The 24728-nt window shown below is 41.6% G+C and overlaps 1 protein-coding gene across 2 annotated transcripts in view; it reads left to right on the plus strand.

Annotated features, from left to right (window-relative positions):
* The window catches only part of LOC148012621 (uncharacterized), a 107455-nt gene that overhangs the window by 30270 nt on the left and 52457 nt on the right, over positions 1-24728 (plus strand). For both annotated transcript variants that reach the window (XM_087669772.1, XM_087669773.1), the window contains exons 2-4: positions 23687-23735; positions 23992-24126; positions 24210-24423. In XM_087669772.1, the coding sequence (XP_087525898.1) occupies positions 23687-23735; positions 23992-24126; positions 24210-24423 (398 nt within the window). The remainder of the gene's footprint in view (positions 1-23686; positions 23736-23991; positions 24127-24209; positions 24424-24728) is intronic.

The following is a 24728-nucleotide window of genomic DNA, read 5'->3' on the forward strand; positions in this document are numbered from 1 at the left end:
TGTTTGAGTTAAAAATTCCATTTGAACCCCCTGAGCCTGTACACGAGCAGTAAGATCATCAAATTGTTCTCGTGTAGCAAAAAATTCTTCCCATTGTTCCTCTTGCATTTCCGATTCATGGGGATTTACCATAGGGTGGTGCCCAGAACTAGAACCTTCCATTACTCTCTCTTTCTCTTTTTCTGCCATTAATACACTGTAATTGGAAAGCAAAGATAAGAAATTTGCATACAAAGTAAAGTACTTCCCTGGTTTTAATGGCAGGCAGCTGTTGTTGGTTTGTAAATAAACCCGAAGAGTGAGGAACAAATTTTGCCTTCCCGGACTAAAACCGTGAAGCAGTGATGCTGGAAATGAAGTTTCCTGACTTCAATCGTGTATCATTTGACTTTTTTTTTTTTTTTTTCCTCGTCCGCCCCATGACGTTTTTCAGTCCGTCCCATAGCAGTCGCCTCACGCACAGCAGTCGTTTCACGTTTTGGCGCCCTTTTAACGTTCCGCCTCCGTTGACCACAATCGGATCACGTTTTGCTTCACGCCTAGTCGTTTCGCCTCACGCCTGACTCTGTCCGCAAAGTGTCACACTTACGTGACGTGGCATACGTCACGCCTTTCACTTTCCTTCACGGCCCGTCATTCCTTCACGGCGTTTCCCTTTTCATACACCCTTCCAGCCCTGTCGCGCACCCTGCCGGTGCTCTCCCTTTTCGGCCAGTACTAACATATGACGGGCGACGTATCCGTCATTTTGTCTAACCACAGACGTATCCGTCGATTCACCTGGCTTCGCTTGAAAGAACTTCACGAATGGCTTTGATACCAATGTAAGATGGCTCTCAAGAAGACCCTAAAGCCAGAGGGAAAAGCAGTCGGGATAAATGAGCACGAGTGATCCTTTCACCTCCCAGCCTCGCCTAGTTTATTGCTGGCTAGACCCATCGTGATCCGATTGCCAGCCGTTGAACCTTGGTGAGTCCTACTATTCTTGGACTCTCTTTGGTTCTAGGCTCTCCTAAACCCAAGCATCTCTGATTCTCAAATTGCACGATCCGTCTCAGGGGTCCAAAATCCTCTCGAAACAGACAGTGGTATCTACCTCGTATATCATAATATACAGTGCATGGGTAGATGTAGTGTTCCTCTGTCTCTGGCTCTCTGTCGCATAGTGGGCATATGCGTTCCTCTGTCTGTATACCCTCCCATCTTCGTGTCTCAATCCTCAGGTGGTGGGATGAGGTGCGGATTTGATCAATAACTGCGCGTAGTCCATGAGGCAGCTGTGTGTCCATGTAATTGGGTCGGGTGCCTGAAGGAAGTGGGTCTGGTAGTGTGCCATCCTCGTGCCATGGGGGGAGGGGGGTCGGATCCAGGTCTTCTCCGTATCTAACTTCAGTATGTCTGCTCTGATCACATGGTTTAGCTCTAATCGGCTTAGGTCAAGTGTAGGGCAATCCAGGCTATAGTCAAAGGGGGGTAGTCTGTCAATCTACAGCCCATGTAGACTCATCCATGTACTCATCTGAGCATACCAACAATGTCTGTTGCCATCGGCTGCTAGTTGTCTAGAAGAGGCCAAGGCTAGCCGTGGGTATCTATGTATGAAAGTCACTGCCTGGACCAAGGCCTCAACCACCATGGGTGATGCTCCCAACTCAGCTCTGATAATCTCATGTGGGGTCGAGCTCTTCGCTCGTATCATACGTGAGATCATCATGACCAGTGGTCTTTCCATATGCTCCCACCCGTCATAGTATTCCTTCTCTGGTCCATGCTGGTCTCCCGAAGGCGGTCTCCTTGTGTGAAAGAGACTCGGACCCCAAATAGCTGCCCCATATAGGAGTGTGGGTGTAACCAGGGTGTCAAAAAGCCACAATTTGGTGCGCGGCTCATGAAATTGTATATGAGCACATTGCCTCTCCAATGCACCTAAGGCTGCATATGCTTTTGCCAAACGAGCCTCTGATGTCTCTCTCCAAGAGAACTGTGGTCCCTTCAATGTGACCCCCAAATAGACATACTGCCTAACCATCTCCACTGGCTCTCCATCAAAAGTAAACTGGTGCTCAGCTCTTGTCACCCAAGCAGCTGAAGTGTTATATACCATAACTTTAGTTTTCCCAAGGTTCACCTTAAGATCTCTATCTCTGCAAAAAGCTGCTAATGCATCCAAGTGTCTATTTAGTCCCTTAGGTGAGTCAGATATAAGTACAATATCGTTGGCATAAAGCAGTAATGGTATCAGCACTTCAGCTAGGCTGGCTCTGGCTCCACCAGTTCTGTCCACATATTCTGAAATTTCATCTATGTACAACCCAAATAGTATCGGTGAAAGTGGACAGCCTTGTTTCACCCCAATGGTGCTATTGACTGTATCTGAGATGCCCTCAGGTGTTCGTACTCTGCCCGTCACTGTCTCATACAAGGCATAGATACTCCACTGTATCTCTACAGGCACATCAATGTTTTGCATTCTTCTCATGAGTCTAGCACGTGGCACTATATCAAAGGCCTTGTGAAAGTCCACAAAACAGTAGTAGATCTTTTTCTTGAATGCCTTGCCTTCTTCGATGATTGCCCTCAATGTAAAGATATGGTCTAGAGTTGTATATCCCCTCCTGAAGCCAGCCTGGCCTTTTGATCTTAGGCCATGCATCTCGGCCCATTCACTAAATGCTTGTTCCACGATAGAGCCATATATTTTGGCCAGCATGTGTCCAATCCTGATAGTTCAATAGTTACTAGGTAGCGCGGGGTCTCCACTCTTAAAGAGCGGCACAATAATATGGTCTGACCAACAGGTTGGAAATCCCTCACAAACTGCCCTATTAAAGATGTGAGCCAGTGTTGGTGCCAAGATATCACAAGCATGCGCGAAGTGTTCAGCTACTAAACCACCATGATCTTGGGCTTTTCCATTTTTCAGTTTCCATATAGCATTCCTCACTTTTTTTTCTGTGAAAAATCTGCAATTTGCTGGTCTTGAGGTTGAAGGGAGTGGCATAGGCTCTTGGCCAGGAACATCATAGAGTGTGCAAGCATATCCATGCCAATCATCCGGTCTAGTAATCTGTAAGGGTGGCTGGTTCTCATGCATCTTTTTCCATGCTCTCTTGCTGTCCTGTCCCAAGAACATGGAATACATTTCTGTTTCTAGTCTGCTCAGGTATTCCCGCTTCTTTTTGCGTACCCGAGCATGCTTATGTGTACATATGCCAAGTGCCACCTCTCGCTGAAAACGTGCTTGTGTCTCTCTGCACTCATCATCATACCAGCCATTCTGTGGGGCATTACCTCGTGGAGGTTTATCTGACGGTGTAGTGTGTGGGAAAGCGTAGGCTGCTGAAGTGTGTATTATCTCAGCCAACTGTCCTGTAAACTCATCCAGAGAGGCCTGTGTGTCTAGCTCCCTCAATGCATCTCGCACAGTAGTGCTGTATATGTGTGAGATCGCTTCCACAAAATCATAGCGTGGTAATTTTGGTATGTGTGGCTGTGCTTCGTGTATATGCCTATATTGCATTGTGAAAGCTAGAATAGCATGGTCTGCTGCTAATCCAATTGGTCTGTCTGAGATTCGAAGCTTTTTATGTCGGGTAGCAAGTTGGGTGATCCAATCAAATAGTCCACTGTGCTTGACCCTTTCTTGTTATTCCAACATGTGAAACCATTAGATCTTGGCCACTGTGGCAGCCCGTTAAGGATGGCCAAACCATGTGCACTTCCCAATGCCAGTAGGTGTGTTCCATATTCTGTTATCTCTCTATCTTGGGCTGATCTAACTAATCCCACTTCATCTAATGCAATATCTCTGAACATCTCATAACTAGTGTCAAAGAAAGCAGATTGGTTGCTTCCTGTGCGTGCATTAAAGTCTCTTGCTAGTAGAACATCCCCAATTCTCATAAATCTCATTATGACCTCATATAGTGGTGTGTACGGGGATGCCTCTTTAGGAGCAAACTTAGATTATGCAGGGGGAAAGTAGCATATGGCAATATACATGTCTCAAGTTCTACTTGTACGTAACCTGATCCACATGTATCTTGCCTCTACATCGCTATGTACCACTTGGACTGTATCTCGGAGCTCTTCTCTAAATAGAATTGCCACACCTCGTGATCCCCTCGTCCCTCCAGGCCGCCTAGGCTGAGGGCGATATACACTTTCCCATCTATATCCATATACATCAGGTAGACGGCTGTCTTTACATTGATGTGTCTCAGTATACATAGCAATGTCTATCCCTTTGAAAGTATCCTCAAAATAACCTGCATCTGTCTTAAGGGAGCCATTGCAATTCCACAGTGTGAACTTCAGGGTCTCATAGGCCGCGCACCGTCATGCTGTCCTTTTCTCTGTGATGATGACTCTTCCATCTCTGTAGATAGCCCATTTACCTGCTTTCCATGCCTCTAGAACACGTGGCATATTTTCCCTCTTGTGGGCTATCTGGACTTGGGTGAGGTCTTCATCTAGGTAGATTTTTCCTCCTTTGAGAGCGATTCTCTTGCAGAGGAAGGCTATCTTCTTTTCCAAGTCTCCAAACTTCAAGATGAGGGCTTTTTTTTTTGTGTCAGCTTTTTCGACTCACCAAGCCTCAATGATGGGTACATCTGTAGCCCCAATTTTTGTGGCAAGAGCTGTAGCATCTTCAATTGGGGAGCTTTTCTCATCTAGTCCAACCACTCTTACGTGGAGTGCGCGTGCCCGTCTTTTTGTCTCTTCTTCCAAGGTGGCATTCATAACTTCCACTTTGTTGCTATGCATTCCTTTGTTCTTTTTTGCTACATCTATCCATTCTGCATTTTCTTTGATAGTATTCTCAACATTCTCCATTTTCTTTTGGGTGCCTTCCACCACACTTGCATAGGTGTGCATATCCTTTTTTAAAACATCCATTTCTTTTTGTAGTTCCGGTGTGATTTGTGGTTCCTTTTGTGCATCCAGTTTCTTTTTGCATTCCTCTAGTTCTTCTTGTAGATTAGAGATCATTGAGTCTTTCTCTCGAACCCGCTCTTGTATATCATTTTCCATTTCCTTCCTCATGATACGCATTTCAGCACGGAGTATGGTCAATATCTCCTTATATAGTATTTCATTAATTTTGCGGGATGTCTTCCCATATCTACTTGACCCTGGAGAGACATTCCAATCTCGGGTTTTACGCCCATAGGTTTTGTATCTCGGGTTTTACGCCCATAGGTTTTGTATCTCGTGTTCTTTGGCGGTGTATGAAACATTGTTTCCATGGTTGGTTTTGTGATTCCTTCATTGTCAGTTTCTTCCATCATGATTATAGTATGTGCTATAGCATAAAACTGTTTACAGTTTGACTAGAGTAGTAAACCAGTAACATAAACTATCACTATAGCATAAACTGTCAGTATATCATAAACTGTCAATGTGACTCCATCATAAAATATGACTATAGCATAAACTGTCAATGTAGCATAGAACTGACAATCTCACCTAAACTGTCACTGTAGCATGAAATATTAATGTGTGTCAGTCTGAATTCACGCAGGTCTCCAGTCTACACAGCACAGCAAGATTCACATCAGTCTGAGTACATCTGCAATCTCAGTACATTCACACAGGTCTGCATTCACGTCAGTTTGAGAGAGTCAACAGATTTCTTATACAGTCACAGTCACGACACAAAACTGTCCCATGAGTCACTGCACATCCCTACAGATACTGTTCACAAGGCCCGCCACTGTTTACTACAGGTATATCCGGTCACTGTTCACTTAGTACTCCTGCGTCAGTACATTTACAGCATTCTCAGTGCTCCTGCGTCAGTACCTTTGTCACAGCATTCTCACTACAACATTCTCATTTGTCACAATACATTCGTCACAGCATGTATTTTTGTCACAGGACATTCGTCAGGACAGCATTACTGCATTAGAGAGGTCATGCTTGTATTAGAGAGAGAGCTCACGCGTGCATTACTGACGACCTCAGACTTGTATCAAACTTGACAACCTGCACAGTTATGTCAGCTCTTGTCACTCTTGCCAGACATTTCCGTCATGCCAGACACGTCTCATCACGCCAGCATCCCGTCTCTCACGCCAACATCCCCGTGGGTAGTTCGTCAGCGATCATGATTACGATAGCTCAGGCGATTCCATCATAGCATCCCCGTTAGCGATCACAGTGTCACGCTAGCGATCAGAGAGAGAGAGAGAGAGAGAGAGAGAGAGAGAGAGAGAGAGAGAGAGAGAGAGAGAGAGAGAGAGAGAGAGAGAGAGAGAGAGAGAGATATTCAATTGTTTAACTTTGAAGTAGTCTTCAAGGCTGAAGGTTGAGCAGACCACGTGTGTAGTCCAAGAAGCTGTTTCTCCACGATCTGGGGTAGAGAGAAGGTAGGTGACACCTTTCTGGCTGTAGAAAGAAGGCAGCCATTTGGGGGCCTTAGCCGGCAGGGGATAGCAAGGAGTCACGTTCTAGGGGTTGGCAACATCATTGCTGATACGGTGACAGCATTTTGGAGGTGTTTGGCAGTAGGTGATTGTAGTAATTGTAGGTTGGAGCAAGTAGCACACAAAATTTAGGGTTTCATTGCGAAGAAAATCAGATTTCTCTTATCTTGGCTTTCTCTCACCTTCTTCAACCCATTCTGAGGAGCTCTAAGCATTTCTCAGCCACTTTGAGCAGATCTCAGCAAATTTAGTGGACAATAGAGAGATCTCTGCTGTAAATCCTAAATTTCTGCAGAAATTAGGATTTGACAGGCACCTTGGAACTTGTGCCAATTGGTGAAGGCATCGTACATTGAATTTAGCACGTGAAATTTACGTAATTGTCAGGGAATTCAAATGCTAGCCCATTCGTTATAATTTGGTGTAGCATTTGGCCAGTTGGTGGTTTCATTTGTGCAAGTTCTGTGTGAAAAATCAAGGGGCAATTGGAACAAACAAGATTGTAAATCTCAGCTTGTACTCATTCCATTAGTAATCAAGTTAAAGCAATACCAGAAGGGGCGCCAATTTTTGCAGCCTATAGGGTGTCCAATGTCCGAGATTATTAATAATTTCTGCAATTCAAGTTATGCTCGTTTGTTGATTATTGTAACTAAGTGCTTGATTAGGGAATTACCACCCTTTTCAACAAGGAAGGCTAGTTTCAATATGCATCTTCCCCTAGGCACTCCTTGTGCTACCTCTCCTTTTTGGGCCACAATGATTGTTCTGTCTAGGCTCTCAGCTTACTATGCCCAAGACAATAAGACACATCCAATGTGTAACGTGTCCACTGGAACCCTCTAGGACACGTCTTAGCAGTCCATCGGAAAGGTTGTCTAGAAAACTCCACCCGGCACTCCCATGGAATGTTGCGGGATTTGTCATCTAGGACTTTCCGCGTCTGCCACGTAACGGAAGCGTCCTGGCCGTTTCCCACTTAGGATCGGCTGGAATTGTTGGTCATTTACTAACAGCGACTAGCGTCAGACCTGATCGAACTACTTTACGCAGAACGCCCGGTCTGAAGCGGATTCATGCTGCACTTGGTTCAAGGAGAATGGGAAACGAGAGGGATGCAAGGCTCGACCTCTCTGCTAAAAGGAATAGTCCCATTCCGTTCCCCTAAAACAGCTTGAATCGGGTAATCGGTAATTCCAAGTCATCGTCCTCATTACTTGTTTCGGTGGTGTTGACCATCCTTCTGTTTATCGAATGCTTTGAGAAAAGTTCCCGGCTAACCGGAACCACCCATCCGTAGGATGGACCCATGGTCCATCCTCCGCACTTTCCTCGGTTTGTTTTAGTTATGTAATTACCTACCACGTTAGTTTGACATATAACAAACAGCTTCCTTGATTAACCCTGTTAAGCACTGGTTCCTTCACGTAATCTTATCACACGACATAAAGAAAACAATGCCAAACAATTTCTTTATTATCATTTAATCCTTTTATCTTTGCAATACAAGGTGTTCCCGGCCGTAGGCGTATTCATAATCCGCCCGAAGGCTATCCAGTAATCCACCAGGGATTACTAATCCAAGTTTCCGCCCGTAGACTAGTATGCGGGCCTCGAGATCCAATCCCGAGTCACGTTAGTCTCTTGTGTAGGACCCGGAAGGCGAGGGATTTACAGCCAGAGCCTCCCCTGGCACCCAAGCGTCCTCCTGCTCCAAGCAGAACTCAACGGAGAGACCTCTCACGGCGGGTTCGGTCCACGTTCCCGGCGCGGTTCACAACCCCCTTGGTTAGGGTTAGGCAGGCAGTCGGGGGTAACTGAAGCTGCCTCTCCCTTCAGGCTTCAACCTGAAGTATTTAGATATGTTTTCCTCCTTTAGTTCATTGAGCAAACAATGCAAACAGTGCTTTTCTAACTGTTACAAGCACAATCAAATTCCAATGGTCGTTTTGGCTGGCAAACTGTCAAGGAGTGACTTCCTTTCCTCCGAATGCAATCCGCATTCGTTCCGGGATCAATTGCAACTTGGCAAGATTCCTATCATTCTTGGGTTAGGGTCATACCCTACCCATACTTTAGTGTTTAGTTGTGGTAGGTTCCAGCGACCATGTCGCTTTGGTTTATAGTCTGGTCATTTGCTTCAAGGCAAATACTTAACTTTCCTTTTCCTTGGCAAATTATTCCAAAAGTGAGTAACAGGATGATTAGACATCCTCTTGTAAGTTAAATTCTTTCAATAACTTGCCAACCTCATTTTCGAGAGATGACAAAAACTCTATTGTGGACAAATCTCAAGACTATACAATGTTGCGGCTTTGTGCACAAGTATTGCATCTATTCCATGGAATCCTTCTATCCATTGCTTAGCGTTTCCCGATCACGGAGTTTACCTCCATCGAGTACCAGGGTTTTATTGGGTATCCTTCAAATCATTCCTAATTAGGTTTGGCTCATGATTCTAGAAATATGCAACTCCGTCGGAGTTTTGTCATGATCCTTAGGATAACCTTAGGTCATTTCATACATAAACATCCCATTGCTTCGACATTTTGTGAACGTGTGTAGGATCTTTAGATTCACGGTTTTTGTCTAAAACTAGGTCGAATTATTATTGCACTAAACCCTAGTTAACACTTAGGATTCCTATCATGTCGACTCAGTCATGTCTATACGAATCCTTGTGGTTTGGATTACTTAGTCAAATTCCATTACGCTTGTCCTGCGACACGGATGAGCCTTCTCAAGGGTAATAATCTAAGTCTAACGGGTAACAATACTTACAACTACACCAACACGCGTAAACATGCGATTTATTGCCTTTACGCATCACATGATCCATGATAACTTTATCTTTCCTTGGTGCACGATAATCTGGCTACTAACTTTTCCTAGGACCTACTAGGTCTTACATCAATAGTCGTACCTACAACCTTGTTGTCTACACTTTGGCATCCTATGCTTTGACTCTTGATTGCGGCTCTTAATTGAATGACATTTTTCACATGACGACTACGCAATTCACAACATCCTCCTAACTACGAAGTAGATAATGAGGTTTATACAAACTAGTGTTAATTTATTCCAGCTTACAAGCTATTTGCAAGTCCACACGTTCACTTTAGTACTCTATTCTTTCCGGAAAATACCTTATGATGTTAACCCTTTTCTATGAAATCATTGCGAGAAGTATGTTGCCTAATGTGCGGCACACACTTATTCCTACCATGTCTAGGACGGAAGAGAATGCATTTATAAATTCCATTTCTTTGCCTAAGTTTAGACCCTTTACTTTGATGATGTACCAAAAACTACATGCAACTAGCCTTCTACTCGTTCAAATTCACGACATATTTCAATCTTACCTAATGTTCAAGAGATACTTTGTTACATGTATTTCTTTCCAATTTCCGTATGCATTAAAATTAAACGTAAAAATGCACAATTTCCTTTATGAGCTAAGCGCGCCTAATCATTTCCTTATGCGGAATTAACTCGAAAGAACCTGGACTTGTGGAGTCGGGGAGATGTCCACTTGCACGTTCGGAGATGAGCCTTCCGCGGTCGCACCTTGCGATCTTTTTGGGGCCATCGTAGACGTAGATTCGGTTTCTGAATTCGCTTTCGTCGTCTACGGATTGTTTTGCCTTGACATGCAACCTTCCGGCCTTTGCCTTTCCTCGTAGGCGGAAGATTTCTTTCCGGAATGTCGCTTGCGGTAAAGGGGCTTTAAAGACATATTGCGGGAAGCCTTTCCCGACGGTCTAGTGGGGTTCTTACGGCTTCACCTTCCCCTTCAAAGTCCCGGGAAGGGGTTATTAATGGATCTTTGGGGAGATGTCGTGGGAAAGGACCTTTGGGAAGGGGCCCTTGGGAAAATGGTGGGAAGGCCCTTTAAGGAGGCCCCTCTTAGAAGCTTCCAAAGAAGCTTCTAAGAAGCTTCTGACTTCAGCAGCTACGTGGAGGGGTCGTGAACAGCGTGGCGGGCGGGTGCTGGCTGTCTGGCGGCTGTGGCGGCAGCAACGGCGGCTGGCGGACAGGGCGGACTGGGGGCGACAGCTACGGCAGTCTGGGCGGCAGCGTCGGCGGACTGGCGATCCTCCTCACGACCAGCACGAACCTTCCTCTCTCCCTCTCTCCTCCAGCCTTCCCTCTCTCTCCCTCTCTCCTCCAGCCTTCCCTCTCTCTCCCTTCAATTCCTCCTCGACAGTCTCCCTCCTTAGCACACCCCCTTGATGAGGGGTGTTTATATAGGAATGGGGGTGGGGAAGAGGGTCTCCACCCACGTGGAGAACTTCCTCATGCAATCCCTCACTTGGCCATCCCCCCTCCACACTCCCTCTCCTCCAGCCATGCATCGGCTGGGGGAAGGGATAATAGTAAAAAAATTTGCCTTAATTTAATTAAATTGTCCCTCCCAAGAGGGTGTTTTTGCGGGTCTTGCGGTTTTGATCTCCCGGTCTTGATTTACCAAAGCGGAGGACCCCATTTCACGCGTGCGGGTCACACATTACGCGGTCAATAATTTCAATGCAAGAGATACCCTTGTACAAGGTTTACACGGCGTGCGGAAAGTTAATATTTACGGTACGGTACGCGGAAATATTACACAATGCGCACTAAATCCTCACGAGCAGATAGAGACTGTACGACCTCATGAGGGGCTAAGTCCTCCTAGAGACCACCACATTGCGTGGAGGTTTCCCCCCTCCATTTTCGGGTCTAGTGGCTACCACGGCCAACATCTTCTCCATAGTCCACTCCATTGCGAGCCCGTGACTATTCCCCACCCTTGGCGTATCCTAAGCCTCCTACTATCCCACCCTCTTCTACTCATGTTCGAGAAGACACCTCTGGGCGCGCTGTCTAGCTTTTGCTCATTTTGAGCTCTTGATACCTTCTTCGGCATGATTGGCGATACTTCCTTTGTCATCAGATACCTCGGAGTTCGTGATCCATGAGTTGGAGTCCATATCTCTCTCGGAGGGAGATATAAAGGGGGATCATCTTCCTTCGCCCTTAAAGGGGGTATCTCCTTTTTCTTTAGTTTCAAAGGGGGCTCCTACTCCTTCAGTTTCAGAGGGGAATTCTCCTAGACTTGAATTTCTTCACTCACCATCTTTTACTTCCAAGGTTTGGCTCTCTTTCGAGCAGTTTTACCTCCATTGAAACCCAACATCTAGAGGATCTATATTCGATCAGGATCCTTATTTTCAATAGCGACTTTGTGACTAGGCCTTTATATTCCTTCCAACATGGTGTAACGGAGCTAGTGGCTTCTTATCCGAGGTTGTGTTTCAGGTTTTACTGCTCATCTAGTCTCTTGACTATCTTCACCAGTCTCCTTTCAAGTGGCATTCTTGGATTGGAGGATGGATCTTCTTCTCTTCACCTCACTCCACTTTTGTGCTCATTTTTGGGCCTAAGATGAGATGTTGAGAAACCACATCATTATGTATAATTTCCCTTCTTCATTTCCATTTTTGGTTTCGATTTTCAATCCCAAAAAGGCTTTCTAAGGTCTTTCGAGAGTGTTGTAGCGCCGTTCGAGAGACTTAGCGAGATTTGAGACTGTTTGTGCCTATATATGGTGCCTACTACTTCTTTCACTCACTTCATGAGGCCATTATCTCTCTCTCCTCTACTTCCACCATTATCTACACACTCCACCTCCTGGCATGAGCATCTACATCCTAGTGTTAGCTTCTCCTCCTCCAAGCGTCATTACCTACTGTTGGCAATAGTAACTGAGTTTGCTAGTGTTTGCATTTTGCACCCTGGCGGCTATTATATCATCTAGTTGGCATTGTCATCTTGAAGCCTTGCTTGCGTTTTGACATCCTAGTGGCTCCTTTATAGTAGGTGATCTCCTCCTCTAATTAGCAACATCCCCAGAGATCACTGTTGCTTGCGTTTGGATAGTGTGGCTCATTCTCCTCCACGTGGTGTCGCATCCAATTGCTGGCATCAATCTTCAAGCCTGTGTTTGTGTAAAGAAGCTAATTCCCACAGGAAGCCATTAAACTGAAAATACAAGAAATAGAATAAAATGCAAGAAACCATAGCCAAGGTGGCTAGGCATGAAATTATATTGTCATGGAAGGCTGAGAATCATAGATGAATGCTGCAACACGAATACTCACCTCATGCCAAGGTGGGATATGGTATGCACCCCATGATCTTTGTGGCTAAGAGTATGCACTCTTTTAGATAGTGGGAGAAAAGAAACCTCAAATCATGTATTCTTTAAAATGGCAAAGGATACTTTACATGTTATATTTCCACCTTTTATACTTAACCCTAGGCTAAGGCATTTATGCTTTATTACAAGCCATCCCGGCCCAAAAGGGCTTTGTCCTCAAAGTTGGAATTGGGACAATTTACAAGGAAAGATTATAAGGATAGCTTTGTAAGTAATGGATCCATGCTGAAATGAAACTCCAAGTTGAAGAAGATCTCATATGTCAATGAAGTACAAGTATGAAATCTGAGTATACTGCTGGAAACTATCCAAAACAGGCTGCTGCACAAGAATGGCTATAACTTGAAAAAGAAATGTCCGATCATCATGTGTGAGCTATAGAAATGTAGAGGACAATCCCTAGTATCCAGTCAAACCATTAAAATCCAATTTTAATGACAGTAGAGCAATTATTTTTATGACAAAATCTTTATACAGCAAGCTGTCCTGTTCAGATTTTACTTTGTTTCTTACAAAAGCCATGGAAAAGAATCAAGGTATGATAATGGTTTCCAAGTAGACTCCTCCATGGAAAACCTTGCCATTTAATAAGGTATTTTAGCAGTGAACGGTTCCTTAAAAATTTCTCTCTTTTGCCAATAATCTTTTCGGGATCATAAATAATGAGACCATCTTCATCTATGGAGGGTAACTCCTCTAAAACCTTTATGGCTAGATCCACATATTTCTTAAGTTGGGAAATATGGAAGGTAGAATGAATCCTTGTTGAAGAAGGCAAATCAAGCTTGTATGCAAGCTTCCCAACTCGTTTGAGGATTTGATAAGGCCCATTGTAACGATGAGCCAACTTATTATGACCGCCTTTGAGAGAAGCATACCTAGATTTAGGTACTTTGAGAAATATCCAATCTTCTTCTTCAAACTCCAAAGGCCTCCTCTTTTCATCAGCATAAGTCTTCATAACATCTTATGCTTTTCTAATGTTTTCTTTGCATTGATGCAAAAGAGCTTCCATTTTCTCAACTTCAGCCTTGGCTTGTGGATTTACATCTTCATGAAAGAGAGCTAAAGGTATTTGCACTTTTTATCCATAAAGCGCTTTAAATGACAAGATGTCAATGCTCATATGATGAGTGTTATTATAACAAAAATCTACAAGATGAAGCCAATGGTCCCATGCGCTTTGTGTGTCATGGCAAAAATGACGCAAATAAATTTCTAGCCATTTGTTGACCCTTTTAGTTTGCCCGTCCGTTTGTGGATGATAAGCTTTACTAGGAGTCAAAATAGTCCCTATAGAAGAGAACAAACTCTTCCAAAAGCTGCCCATAAACTTGGTGTCACGACGGACACAATCTTCATTGACATTCCATGAAGCTTAAAGACACATTCCATAAACTGATCAGCCACTTGATTTGCTGTAAATTGAGCCTTTGTTGGAATGAAATGGGCTGATTTAGTCAACCGGTCTACCACCACATAAATGCTATTCCACCCGTGCTTTGTTGTAGGCAAAACCGTTATGAAATCTATGCTAATATCAGTCCACTTTTCATGAGGAATAGGTAGTGGTTGAAGCAAACCACCGGGTAGAAGTATGGAATTCTTATTTTGTTGACACGGAAGACAACTCATAACATAGTCTTTAACATTTGTCCAATTCCCTTTCCAATAAATGCTCTTATGAATATTATCAAATGTTTTGAACAAACCATGATGTCCCGCTAAAGGTGAAGAGTGCATCTCTTGCAAAATGCGGTCTTTGAAAGATGATTGAGGGAGTCAAGAAAACCCGTCCTTGATACCATAAAAGACCATTATGCCATTCATAATTTGGAAACTCTTCTTCTTTGCCTTGCTAAAATTTCTTTATCATTTTGGATGCTTGCTCATCAAGCAAATACTCTTCTTGAATGTTATGGATCAAATCCTTATGTACTGTTGAAATGGTAGAGATAGAACATGCCCACATTCTTGATAAGGCATTTGCTACCACATTGTCTTTTCCAGCTATATAAGATATCTCAAAGTCATATCCTTGAAGAGTAGCTAACCATCTTCGTTGCTTGGGAGAAAAATTTGGTTGTGAAAGGAAATATTTCAACACACAATGATCACTTTTGACTTTGAAATGGCTGCCATAGATGTAATGATACCACTTTTTAATAGCATGCAATATTGCTAACATCTCTTGCTTATAAACATGTAATTGGCGCTCCTTGTCATTAAGCTTTTGGCTCTCATAAGCTATGACTCCATGGTCTTGATATAAAACAACCCCAATTTCTCTTCCACTAACATCCGCACATATGATAAACTCCTTAGAGAAATCTGGGCATACAAAGATAGGTGCTGAAATTAAGAGAGAATTCAGCTCATTGAAACTTTAATCGATGATGGAGTCCCAAAAGAAAGCCTCCTTTTAGAGTCTATCCATCAATGGAGCCGCCACATGAGTATAATTCTTGATGAACCTCCTATAGAAGGATGATAACCCAAGGAATCCTCTCAAAGAGGTTGCATTCATAGGAGTAGGCCATTCTTTAACACATTTTACCCTGTTGGGATCCACTCTAATGCCTTGCTCTCCCACAACATGACCTAAGTATTCAACTTCATCTTCCATGAAAGGACACTTTGTCATCTTGGCAAAGAGTGTGTGTCTTCATAATGTGTCAAAGACCTCTTGTATTTGCTTCAAATGCTCATCCTTGGATTTGCTATAGATAAAGATATCATCAAAGAAAACAAGGACTGTTTTGAACAAGAAGAGCTGCAATATTTTATTCATGAGGGCTTGAAAAGTAGTGGGTGCATTGGATAGTTGAAATAGCGTAACCAAGAAGTGATATAACCCTCTTTTAGTCCTAAAAGCTGTTTTGAACTCATCTCCTTTCTTCATTCGAATTTCATGCTATTTTGGTGAAGACCTTTGTATCTTTAAGCTCATCCAAAAGATCATCAATTTGGGGAATATGATATCTATTCTTGACTGTTGACTTGTTTAAACCCCGATAATCAATACACATGCAAAATGATCAATCCTTCTTCTTGACTAAGAGCACAGGAGAGGCAAACGGTGATTGACTTTACTGAATTAAATCCATTTACAGCAATTCTTTGACTTTTTGCTCCACTTCTTCTCTTTCAAACTTGGATAAGCCATAGGGAGGTTTGTTGATGGGCTTTGTGTTGGGCAACAAATCAATAGGATAGTCAACCTCTCGCTTTGGAGGTAAAGATAATGGTGGCTAAATAAATCCTTGTATTCCTTCAATAGCTCTTCCAATCTTGGATCCTTTTTCTTTGTGAAAGAAGATGGTTGATTTGATGATTGCTCTTCATCTACTTTCGCAAGCAAAAGAGTGAAGATACATGACTTGGCATTGATTTCCTTTCGCAATTTCTTCATGGAGATAAGTTTTATATATTTGTGGTCTATGCCTTTCAATTCTATGTGTTGTCCTTGTCAATTAAATTCTATTTGTATTTGCTCCAAGTCTAAAGTGAATTTGCCAAGTGTCTTCAGCCAATTACATCCAATAACATCCAATAACAATGTCAATAAGTCCCATATCCAAAGTGATCAAGTCCACTTGTATTGTGCAAGAGGACGATAGTTGAATCAAAGTACATGGACACACTTCTTTACTAGACTCATATGCACCATTGGCAACTTGTATTTGTAAGGAAGAATCCATATCAATGGATAGCAACTTCAGTCCGTTCAAATATTTGGTGCTGATGAAGCCACGAGTGCTACCCGTATCTACTAAAATATGTGAAACATTGCCATTAATAAAACCTTTGAGTCTAAGTGTATTTTCCCCTTTGCAATTGGTCCATGCATCGTATGAGATGGTACACAAGGAAGCTTGAGAATCATGAGTGCCACGTGGATCAAATGGAAATCCATTCATGGGATCATAGAATCCTTTGTTAGTGGCATGCTCTTCTTTATGAATCTCTTCAACCATTGGGTATGCATCAACATGCAATAAATTTCCCTCTTGATCTTTTTCTCCTTCAACTTCCACTTCTTGAGTGATTACCATATTGATTTTCGAGTTCTTAGCTTTACACTTCAGCTTATGATCTTGTGACCACTTCTCCCCACATTTGAAGCATAATCCTTTTGCATGCATTTCTCTAAGCTTATCGTGAGGAATGAAGTTGCTGTTAGAACTATTTTGGAACAGTTTAGGAGCATTTTCAGCTCTTGAAAAAGTGTCTCTTGTCTCAGCCACATTTCTAAAGTTTGCCCTTGTTTTTGCGCATAATTTTCACCCTGTTTGGAGACATAAACAGTGGGAAAAGTTGGCACTTTGCTGTTATAACTGTTTTGATTGTTATAACCCTTGTTTTCTTGCTTAAAAGAGTCTCTTGATTGGTTGAAAACTTACCCATATTTTGTAGGTTGATTGGAAATATTATTGCCCATACTCCTTTGCTGGAAATTTCCTGCATCTCTCTTAACCTTCAAGGAGTATATTTCAGCCAATTGTATGGCCTCATGTAATGTTTTTGGTTGTTGAGCTCCTACCTTCGATGATAGAGCAAGGTCAAGACCAAAAGTGTATTTATTCAACTTAGCAAAATGTGAAATGCCTTCAACACACATGGAAAGATTCAAGTAGGTGTTGGAATAGTCTCTTACAGACATTCCTCTTTGAGCACATGCATACCATATTCTTTGGAGCCTTTCTTTTTCCAAGGGAGAAACAAAGACATCAATCATTGCTTGCTTGAACTCCTCCCAAGTGACAAATTTTTGCCTAATCTTGTGCATGTAATGCCACCAAGTATAGGCGTAACCTTCAAGATGAAGAGTCGCGAAATAAATCTTAGCTTCTTCACTTCTAAAATAAATGGTGAAGTACAAGTCAAGCTTATTAATCCACTCCTTCCATTCCGAAGGTGAAGCGTTATACCCTTTGAAATTAGTGATATTGATATTTTCCTTATATTCTTTTTCGTTGTAAGATGGCTGTCCATAAGAATGTTGCCTCCATGAATCTTTGTTCCATGAGTTTTGCCTAAAAGTAGGTGGCCTAAAACCATGAGATGAGGGTTTACCATTTGGAACATGCTCTTGGTTTGGGATGTCATGGACTGATCTTTGCTCATCATACCTTCCACCTTCATGAACTTAATTGTTGACTGCATTTTTTTTTGGTACATTTCAGGGCTGATGATAAAAAGTCTTGTAGAAGGGGTCACATCCATGATAATAATTATTCCATCGAGTGTTGTCTTTTTCCCCTTCATGTCTAGGATTATCTTTTGGGCTGCTAAATTGAGGCCTTGGGGTATGAATGCCATGGATTTGTGAAGGGTTATGGTTTCCCCTTACTCTAGATAGTTCTCCCCTTTCAAAAGTGTGCATAGCTAGCTGATAATTCTCTTTGTTTGGATGGGAAGGATTACCAACAAAGGGGATTGCATGGGAATCTTCAATAGTTTGAGGTTCCCTTTGTGGCTTGCTTCCAATTTCCTTTATGGCTGAGATGAGTTTTTTAAATAAAAATTTGTTGCTCTGCTGCAAATTAAAGATTTCCTTGTTTACTTGTGCCATCCCTTGCAACAAACCTTGATTTATATGTGTTAAGCCTTCATTCAAAGTCTTCAAATCCTTAGAAAGGTCTTCATTGACATGTCCCAACTCTTTTGACAGTAAAAGGTAATCATTCATTGCATGCACTTCATGTATGTCATGCTGTCCTTGATGTGCATTGTAAGCAATTCCAATGCTTAAATCTTCATCTATTTGCTTAACATTATGGGCTTCATTTGTGTAATTTTGATCCTCTTGAAAGTCCTTGATGCCATTATTCAATGCTTCAATAACGGGATCTTTATTCTTATTCCTGGCCATTAGGAGACAATGATGTAGTAGTAGATAGTTTGTCAATTAATCCCTTGTTTCTCTCAGAATATAGCACCAATCCCAATGCTTAATAGCTCTATGGGAAGCGTATTATATGGGGATATACCAGATTTCAAAAGATATGGACTTGGGTTGGATATTTTGGGTGGAACAATGTTAAACAATGTGCCCCTGTATGCTGTCTGGGTGCTGTCTCACTATACCTAGTGTCAGAAAATCACCAATAACTTGAGCTCCCAATATCAGATCGCCGAAATTTTTGATTCAAATCAAAGCTTAGGATCCCCTCTTCAAATTGAGCTATCAAGTTCTCAATTTAGATCAGGACAGAATTTTCTGTAGTTGAATCTTCAGGTTTGAACAGGAGTTTCTTGCACCCTGTCCACCACCTGCAAGTACCGTGTTTGACCTTGTAGGAATACCTTGAGTGGAAAAAACCCTTGTAAACCACTGTAGCAACCAGAAGAGGATTATGGGGAACTTGTAGGGCTCAAGGATAGCCTATAGATTGATATGTACCTACTGTATAACTTGTAAAAAAACTCAGTCCAACACCTATAGGTATCCTGAAAATAGGAGATGCCTTGCACCTCTTTCAATCTTATTCCAATGGAATATTCAACCACCTGTGGTACCTTGAATAGGGCTGTTCATTGCTATACTACTGCCAAACTCTGATAATGGGGAATGTACTTGCACCTAAATTTCAAAATTGCACGGGCTCCGAGACAAGAGGGGTGTGCAAAGTTCCACCTCAAGCCAGGTTGTGCACCCCTTCAGGGTCTTAATCGGGAAGGGAGGGTCACCTCTCTTTTGTCTTCCCGACTCACTTGGCATCCGCTTTCTCTCACAGGAATCAACATGACAAGTACATTCTAATGGCTAATCAAACAAGGATGCTATGCATTGACTGTAAAAGCCTTTAAATTCTTCAATGAAATGCAAGTGGGTATTGGGAAATGACTGAATTGAAAGGGCTATAGATAGGACATTATTCTTTTGCAGTGACTCACTGCTTTTACAATATGTCCTACCATTTTCATCATTATTTCAATCCTATAGCATCAATGTTCAATCATCTAACAAAAATCCAAGTTAAATAGGCAGTGAGTAGCATTTATGCAATCAAACCAGCATCAACATTTGAATGGGCAGGAAAGAAATTCATCAAGCAATCATAATCAGTCCTAGGCTGAGTTGTACATGCCCCATAGTAGCCAGAAATGTCAGAAACGAAATGTGAGAAACGTGTTTCGCAAATTTCTTTTAAGAAGGGTGAAATAAGAAACACGGGTTTTTTTATACAGGGATTTTTAATAGTTTTGACTAGGGAAAGAGGTTCTAAACCTCTATGGACATCTCCCTTAAACAAACTTCAAAGAATGGCCAATTAAGCTTAAGTGATAATAGAGTCAATTTAGATTATTGCGTTACATATCCATGATACATTATTGACTTGTCACTTATGTTAAAGTTAGTCCTTGGACAAGCTATACTATGGTTTAGAACTCAAACATTATGATCCATACATATCATACAAGGAAAATAGAAATTAACATGTAAATAGTCTATCTACAATATGGCCTGAGTCAAGTTGCAACATCGCGATTCTCATTTAAAAAAAAATTGACAAAATGTCAAAATCGAAAATGAATCATAATATATTATAAATAACTCATAAATGAGACTAAAGTTGTATAATATTCAACTTTGAAGACAAGAATAGATACTAGATTGACAAAGTCCAATAACTAAATAAAATCACAAAAAAATCACTCTCTCGTCCAAAATCTTGAGCCCTCACAAGTCATTATACATCATCATCATCATGTTTAACATTGCCCAATAGTTTTTATAAAAAAACACCATGTTTTGGATTCCAATACAGTTTTTAAAAAAAAAACACCTACGTTTTTTACTCTAAAAAACGTTTCGTACTTTAAGAAACGTTTCATAAGTTTTAAATTCAAAGAAACACGTTTCTTAGTTGCTATGACATACCCTACAATGGGAATTAAGAGGTTCTATTACACTCAATCTCTCTTATGAACAATAGGACTGGCTCAACAATTGGATGAAAAGAGAGATTAAGCTGAAAGCAATAGAATTATCTTTTTAATATTGATGAAGAGTAGTAGATGGATCCAACCAATCAATATTCAGTATAAACCACCATCAATGGACCAAGATTGGAGATCATAAGGCCAACTTCAAGAAAGCTTTATCCATTATGAATACTCCCATATAATTTCAGCTCCTGATCAATAAGATTACTCCAAGGCAATCAAGAGAATCCATTGATTTGATAGGAGTCTACGATGGCTTGTTGGAGAAGATTCTTTGAGCTTTGAAGAGTGTGAATTCTTGTTAGAATCAAAGATTGCAAGAATTTTCAGACATTGCCATGTAGAAGAGGCTGAAAATGCCTTCAATCTTGAAGAAATTATTCAATGTAAGCCAAATCTTTATGGAATACCTTCAATTAGACCTTCCCGGGGTTGTAGACAACAAAAGCCCCATGAATTGAAGCCTTAATGAAGCAAAATTTGATGAAGATTGATGATTGTCCTGTTTTTCCCCAATCTAAGATGAGGAAAATGCTTCAATCTTGCTTGGAAGCTCCAATGTTTGCCCAATGTCGGTTGTAGATGCTTGCTTTCCACCTCTTGAAGCTAAAAGATACCAAGATTGAGTCAAAACTTCGAGAAATTGCTGAAATCTTCATGTTGTCCATTTTTAGCCATAGCTAGGGTTGTGAAGGAAGCTTTAGAGCTGAAGGAAAGTGAAATATCAAGTAAGAGATGATTAGTACTTCAGGTTAGGGCTGTTGCATTTGATCATGCAAGAGAGGGCATAGCTTCAGGATGAGGTTCTGAACTAATTCAAGTGGACAATGGCATGCTGAAAACTGGCGCAAACTGTCCAAACCCTTTTCCTGTATCACATGAATGTTAATCTTGATGAAGAACCATCAAATAGGTAGTCCATAGATTGCCCAAGGTATCGGGAATCATCTCCAGTAGGTGGCTTTAAGAGAAATGATCATGGCAGGAAGAAATGAGAAGAGATCTCCGTGGCAGTTTTCAGCGAGAAGCTTGAAAAGAGGAAAGAGAAGCTTGCTCCAAAAAGTAATCAGGGTTTAACCTCTCTAAACCTTGTTTAGGCTTTAGTTAAGTCTATGATACTTCAAAATGGTCCCAAATTGACCATGAACCACCAAAATGACCGTGAATCCGTCATTATTTCTTTAGACATTTTTCAAGACTATCAAATTTAGTTGCGGCTTACTGTAGAGATCTTGACTAGTCACGGTTTTAACTGAGTCAAATCCTATGACCAATTCCTATCCTCCAGTTACTCTGTGCCTAAACTGTAACTAGATTTACTATGAAAATGGCCTTTCCATTGGATCAAAAGGTGCTCTGATAAAAATGTAAAGAATCTAAGTTCCACAGGAAGGCATTAAAGTGAAAATACAAGAAATAGACTAAAATGCTAAGAAACCATAGCCAAGGTGGCTAGGCATGAAATTATATTTCCATGGAAGGCTGAGAATCATAGATGAATGCTGTAACATGAATACTCACCTCATGTCAAGGTGGGATATGGTATGCACCCCATGATCTTGGTGGCTAACAATATGCACCCTCTTAGATGGTGGGAGGAAAGAAACCTCAAATTATGTATTCTTCAAAATGGCAAAAGATACTTTACATGTTATATCTCCACCTTTTATACTTAACCCTAGGCTAAGGCATTTATGCTTTATTACAGTTTGTGGATTTAAAGGCTCCTCTTCGATGGCAGTCTCCCTGCTCCAGGGCATCTTTTGTGCTATGGCACCCTTGTATTAGATTCACTTCATTTATTATGTTTTTCATCATCTTGTTCATCTGAGTTTCTCTTCTCTTCTCAATGTTTGCCGTACAGACTTTGTGTTCCTGCCTGCAAATCCTACCATCTCTCTAGTTGCTTAGTCATTTTTTGGCAAGATGGACATGAAGTTGGCCTTTTTGAATGGTGTCTTGGAGGAGGAGATTTTTGTCTCTGAGCATCATGGTTTTCTTGTGCAAGGGAAGGAGGACCATGTTTATAGGTTGCGGAAGGCTCTTTATGGCCTCAAGCAAGCTCCTCGAGCTTGGTAGCTTGGTATTAGAGGATTGATCGCTTCTTCTTACAGAGTGGCTTCCATCATTCAGATCATGATCCCAACCGTTATGACAAGGTTGCGGCACTATGCTTTGCTATCATGATGGGAAGAGTATAGAAGTGTGTGGATAGTGAAGCAAGAATGGACATCCAATTCCAAGTTGCCTACTTCACATGGATTGTTCTTTGGATTGTGCTCGACGTTTTACCTGGGGTCTAGGCCCTGCTTGTTATTGACTCATAAATTGTGAGGATCCCCCATATCATATGTGATGGTACTCCTATGTCTTGGAGTTGGTTTAATAACTTGGGCTTGTGGGAATCTTTATGGAAATCTACTAAAGAGCAATAGATCCTCTATTTTTACGCTCCATCCTCCTAATGATGGCCCTTAATGTAAAAACGTGGTCAAGGATGGATCGTCCTTGTTTGAAGCCAAAAACCACACATCGAACATCCACTTGAGCCCCATCTAGGGGACTTGTGGCTTGGTCCACCAATGCAGGCTGCCCATCTCGTGCAGTTATGGCCATAATGTTGTCATTGAGAGCAGCTTTTTTTAAAGGAGAGGAAATTCTATTGAATCCTTCAAAACAGAATATCCCGAGGCAGAGCTCAAGATCATTCAGAGCAGCTTGAGGCATCATACCCTGTGTTAAATCCTTTGGAGCTTCCATGCCTGGTATGTGATGCTTCTGCATTGCAACTTGCTGGGATGATCAGTTTGTGCTTTTATGGTCAGCTGGATTTCAGTCTGTTGTCAGGGTCATGTAATTTGCACTTTCTGTTAAGCTTTTTCGCAAGTGCCAGTCCTTTTGTCGATTTTGCGTGTTATGGTCCAATTCAGCCCATAACAGGGTGATGGTGTTCAGCCTACTGCATTCAGAAAAGAGCCTGCTTGAGGATCAACAGTGTGTAGTCATTAATGTTATATTGACTTTGTGCCCAGGTGGCACAAAAGCGTAAAAAGTGTTTCTGTTTTGGGACATCACCATTTTAAGCTTCTTTTGTGCTGTTTTACAGGAAACTGATCAAAGAAGTCTTGGTCACAAAATATAAAACCTTTGTAAAGGTATGCTTCACTTAGTGCATTACCTGAAATTTTATATGAATATCCATACTCTATCCATGCTATTTTGATATGCACATCCTGCTAGTTTTGATAGTTTGCCAAAAGCAAATTTTATCTGGAACCAACCTGTGCATGCTTGGAAGGACCTTTTGCCTTGCTCACTCTGTGAAATTTCAGTAAATCCAAAATTTTCTCATTGAAAGAGGTTCAATGTTGATATACATATGTGAATGAACAATGGGAACTTTATGATCAGGAAGGCACTGCATTCTTTCCAGGGAGCAGTCTGACAGGAAATGGCCTTTTAGTTAGTGATGGAGAGGTTTGGCTGAGACAAAGACGGCTGTCAAATCATGCCTTCTGCAAATGTGTTATTGAAAGATATTCTCAGGTACACATTAGTACTTACATAATTTAGTTGTTACTGGTATTGCTTTCTTGCAAAAGCTCAATAATGAGATTCTGAATCTTCAGGTAATGGTGGATTTAACTGTAAGTATGTTGGAGACAAAATGGAAACAAAGGTCTGTACGAGATGTGTATGCGGACATCAATGAGTTAACTATGCAAATTGTTGCAACAACGCTGTTCGGAGGATTTTCAGGATCACAGAGTTTAGATGAAATTGGGCAAGCAATCACCACTGCTTTTAAGCTGTTTACTACTCGTGCTACTTCCATGTTCATTGGTTTGTATATTTGCTTTCATGAGACAGTTACCAGCTGTAAAATGTAGTAGTGCTTAGCTTAAAAGCGAGTCTGTGTGTAGCAGTTGTGATTGTGAATCTTCAATTGTAGACAGATAGACCATCCTTTTTTTATAAGGAAAGCAAGATTTATTAATAAATTCTCTTGGACAAAGGTATCCCAAGGCAAAGTACAAAAGTAGCCTTGTAAGGGACTCCAAAATAAAAAGTATACAAAAAAGGGGATGTCTATTACAAGTTCTGAGTGAATAATCAATCAAGAGACCTGTAATGTGAAACCATGTGTG

This window comes from Lygodium microphyllum, chromosome 27, assembly GCF_053477565.2.
Source record: "Lygodium microphyllum isolate KBCC chromosome 27, Lygodium_microphyllum_v1.1.10, whole genome shotgun sequence".
In the NCBI taxonomy this organism is placed as follows: Eukaryota; Viridiplantae; Streptophyta; class Polypodiopsida; order Schizaeales; family Lygodiaceae; genus Lygodium; species Lygodium microphyllum.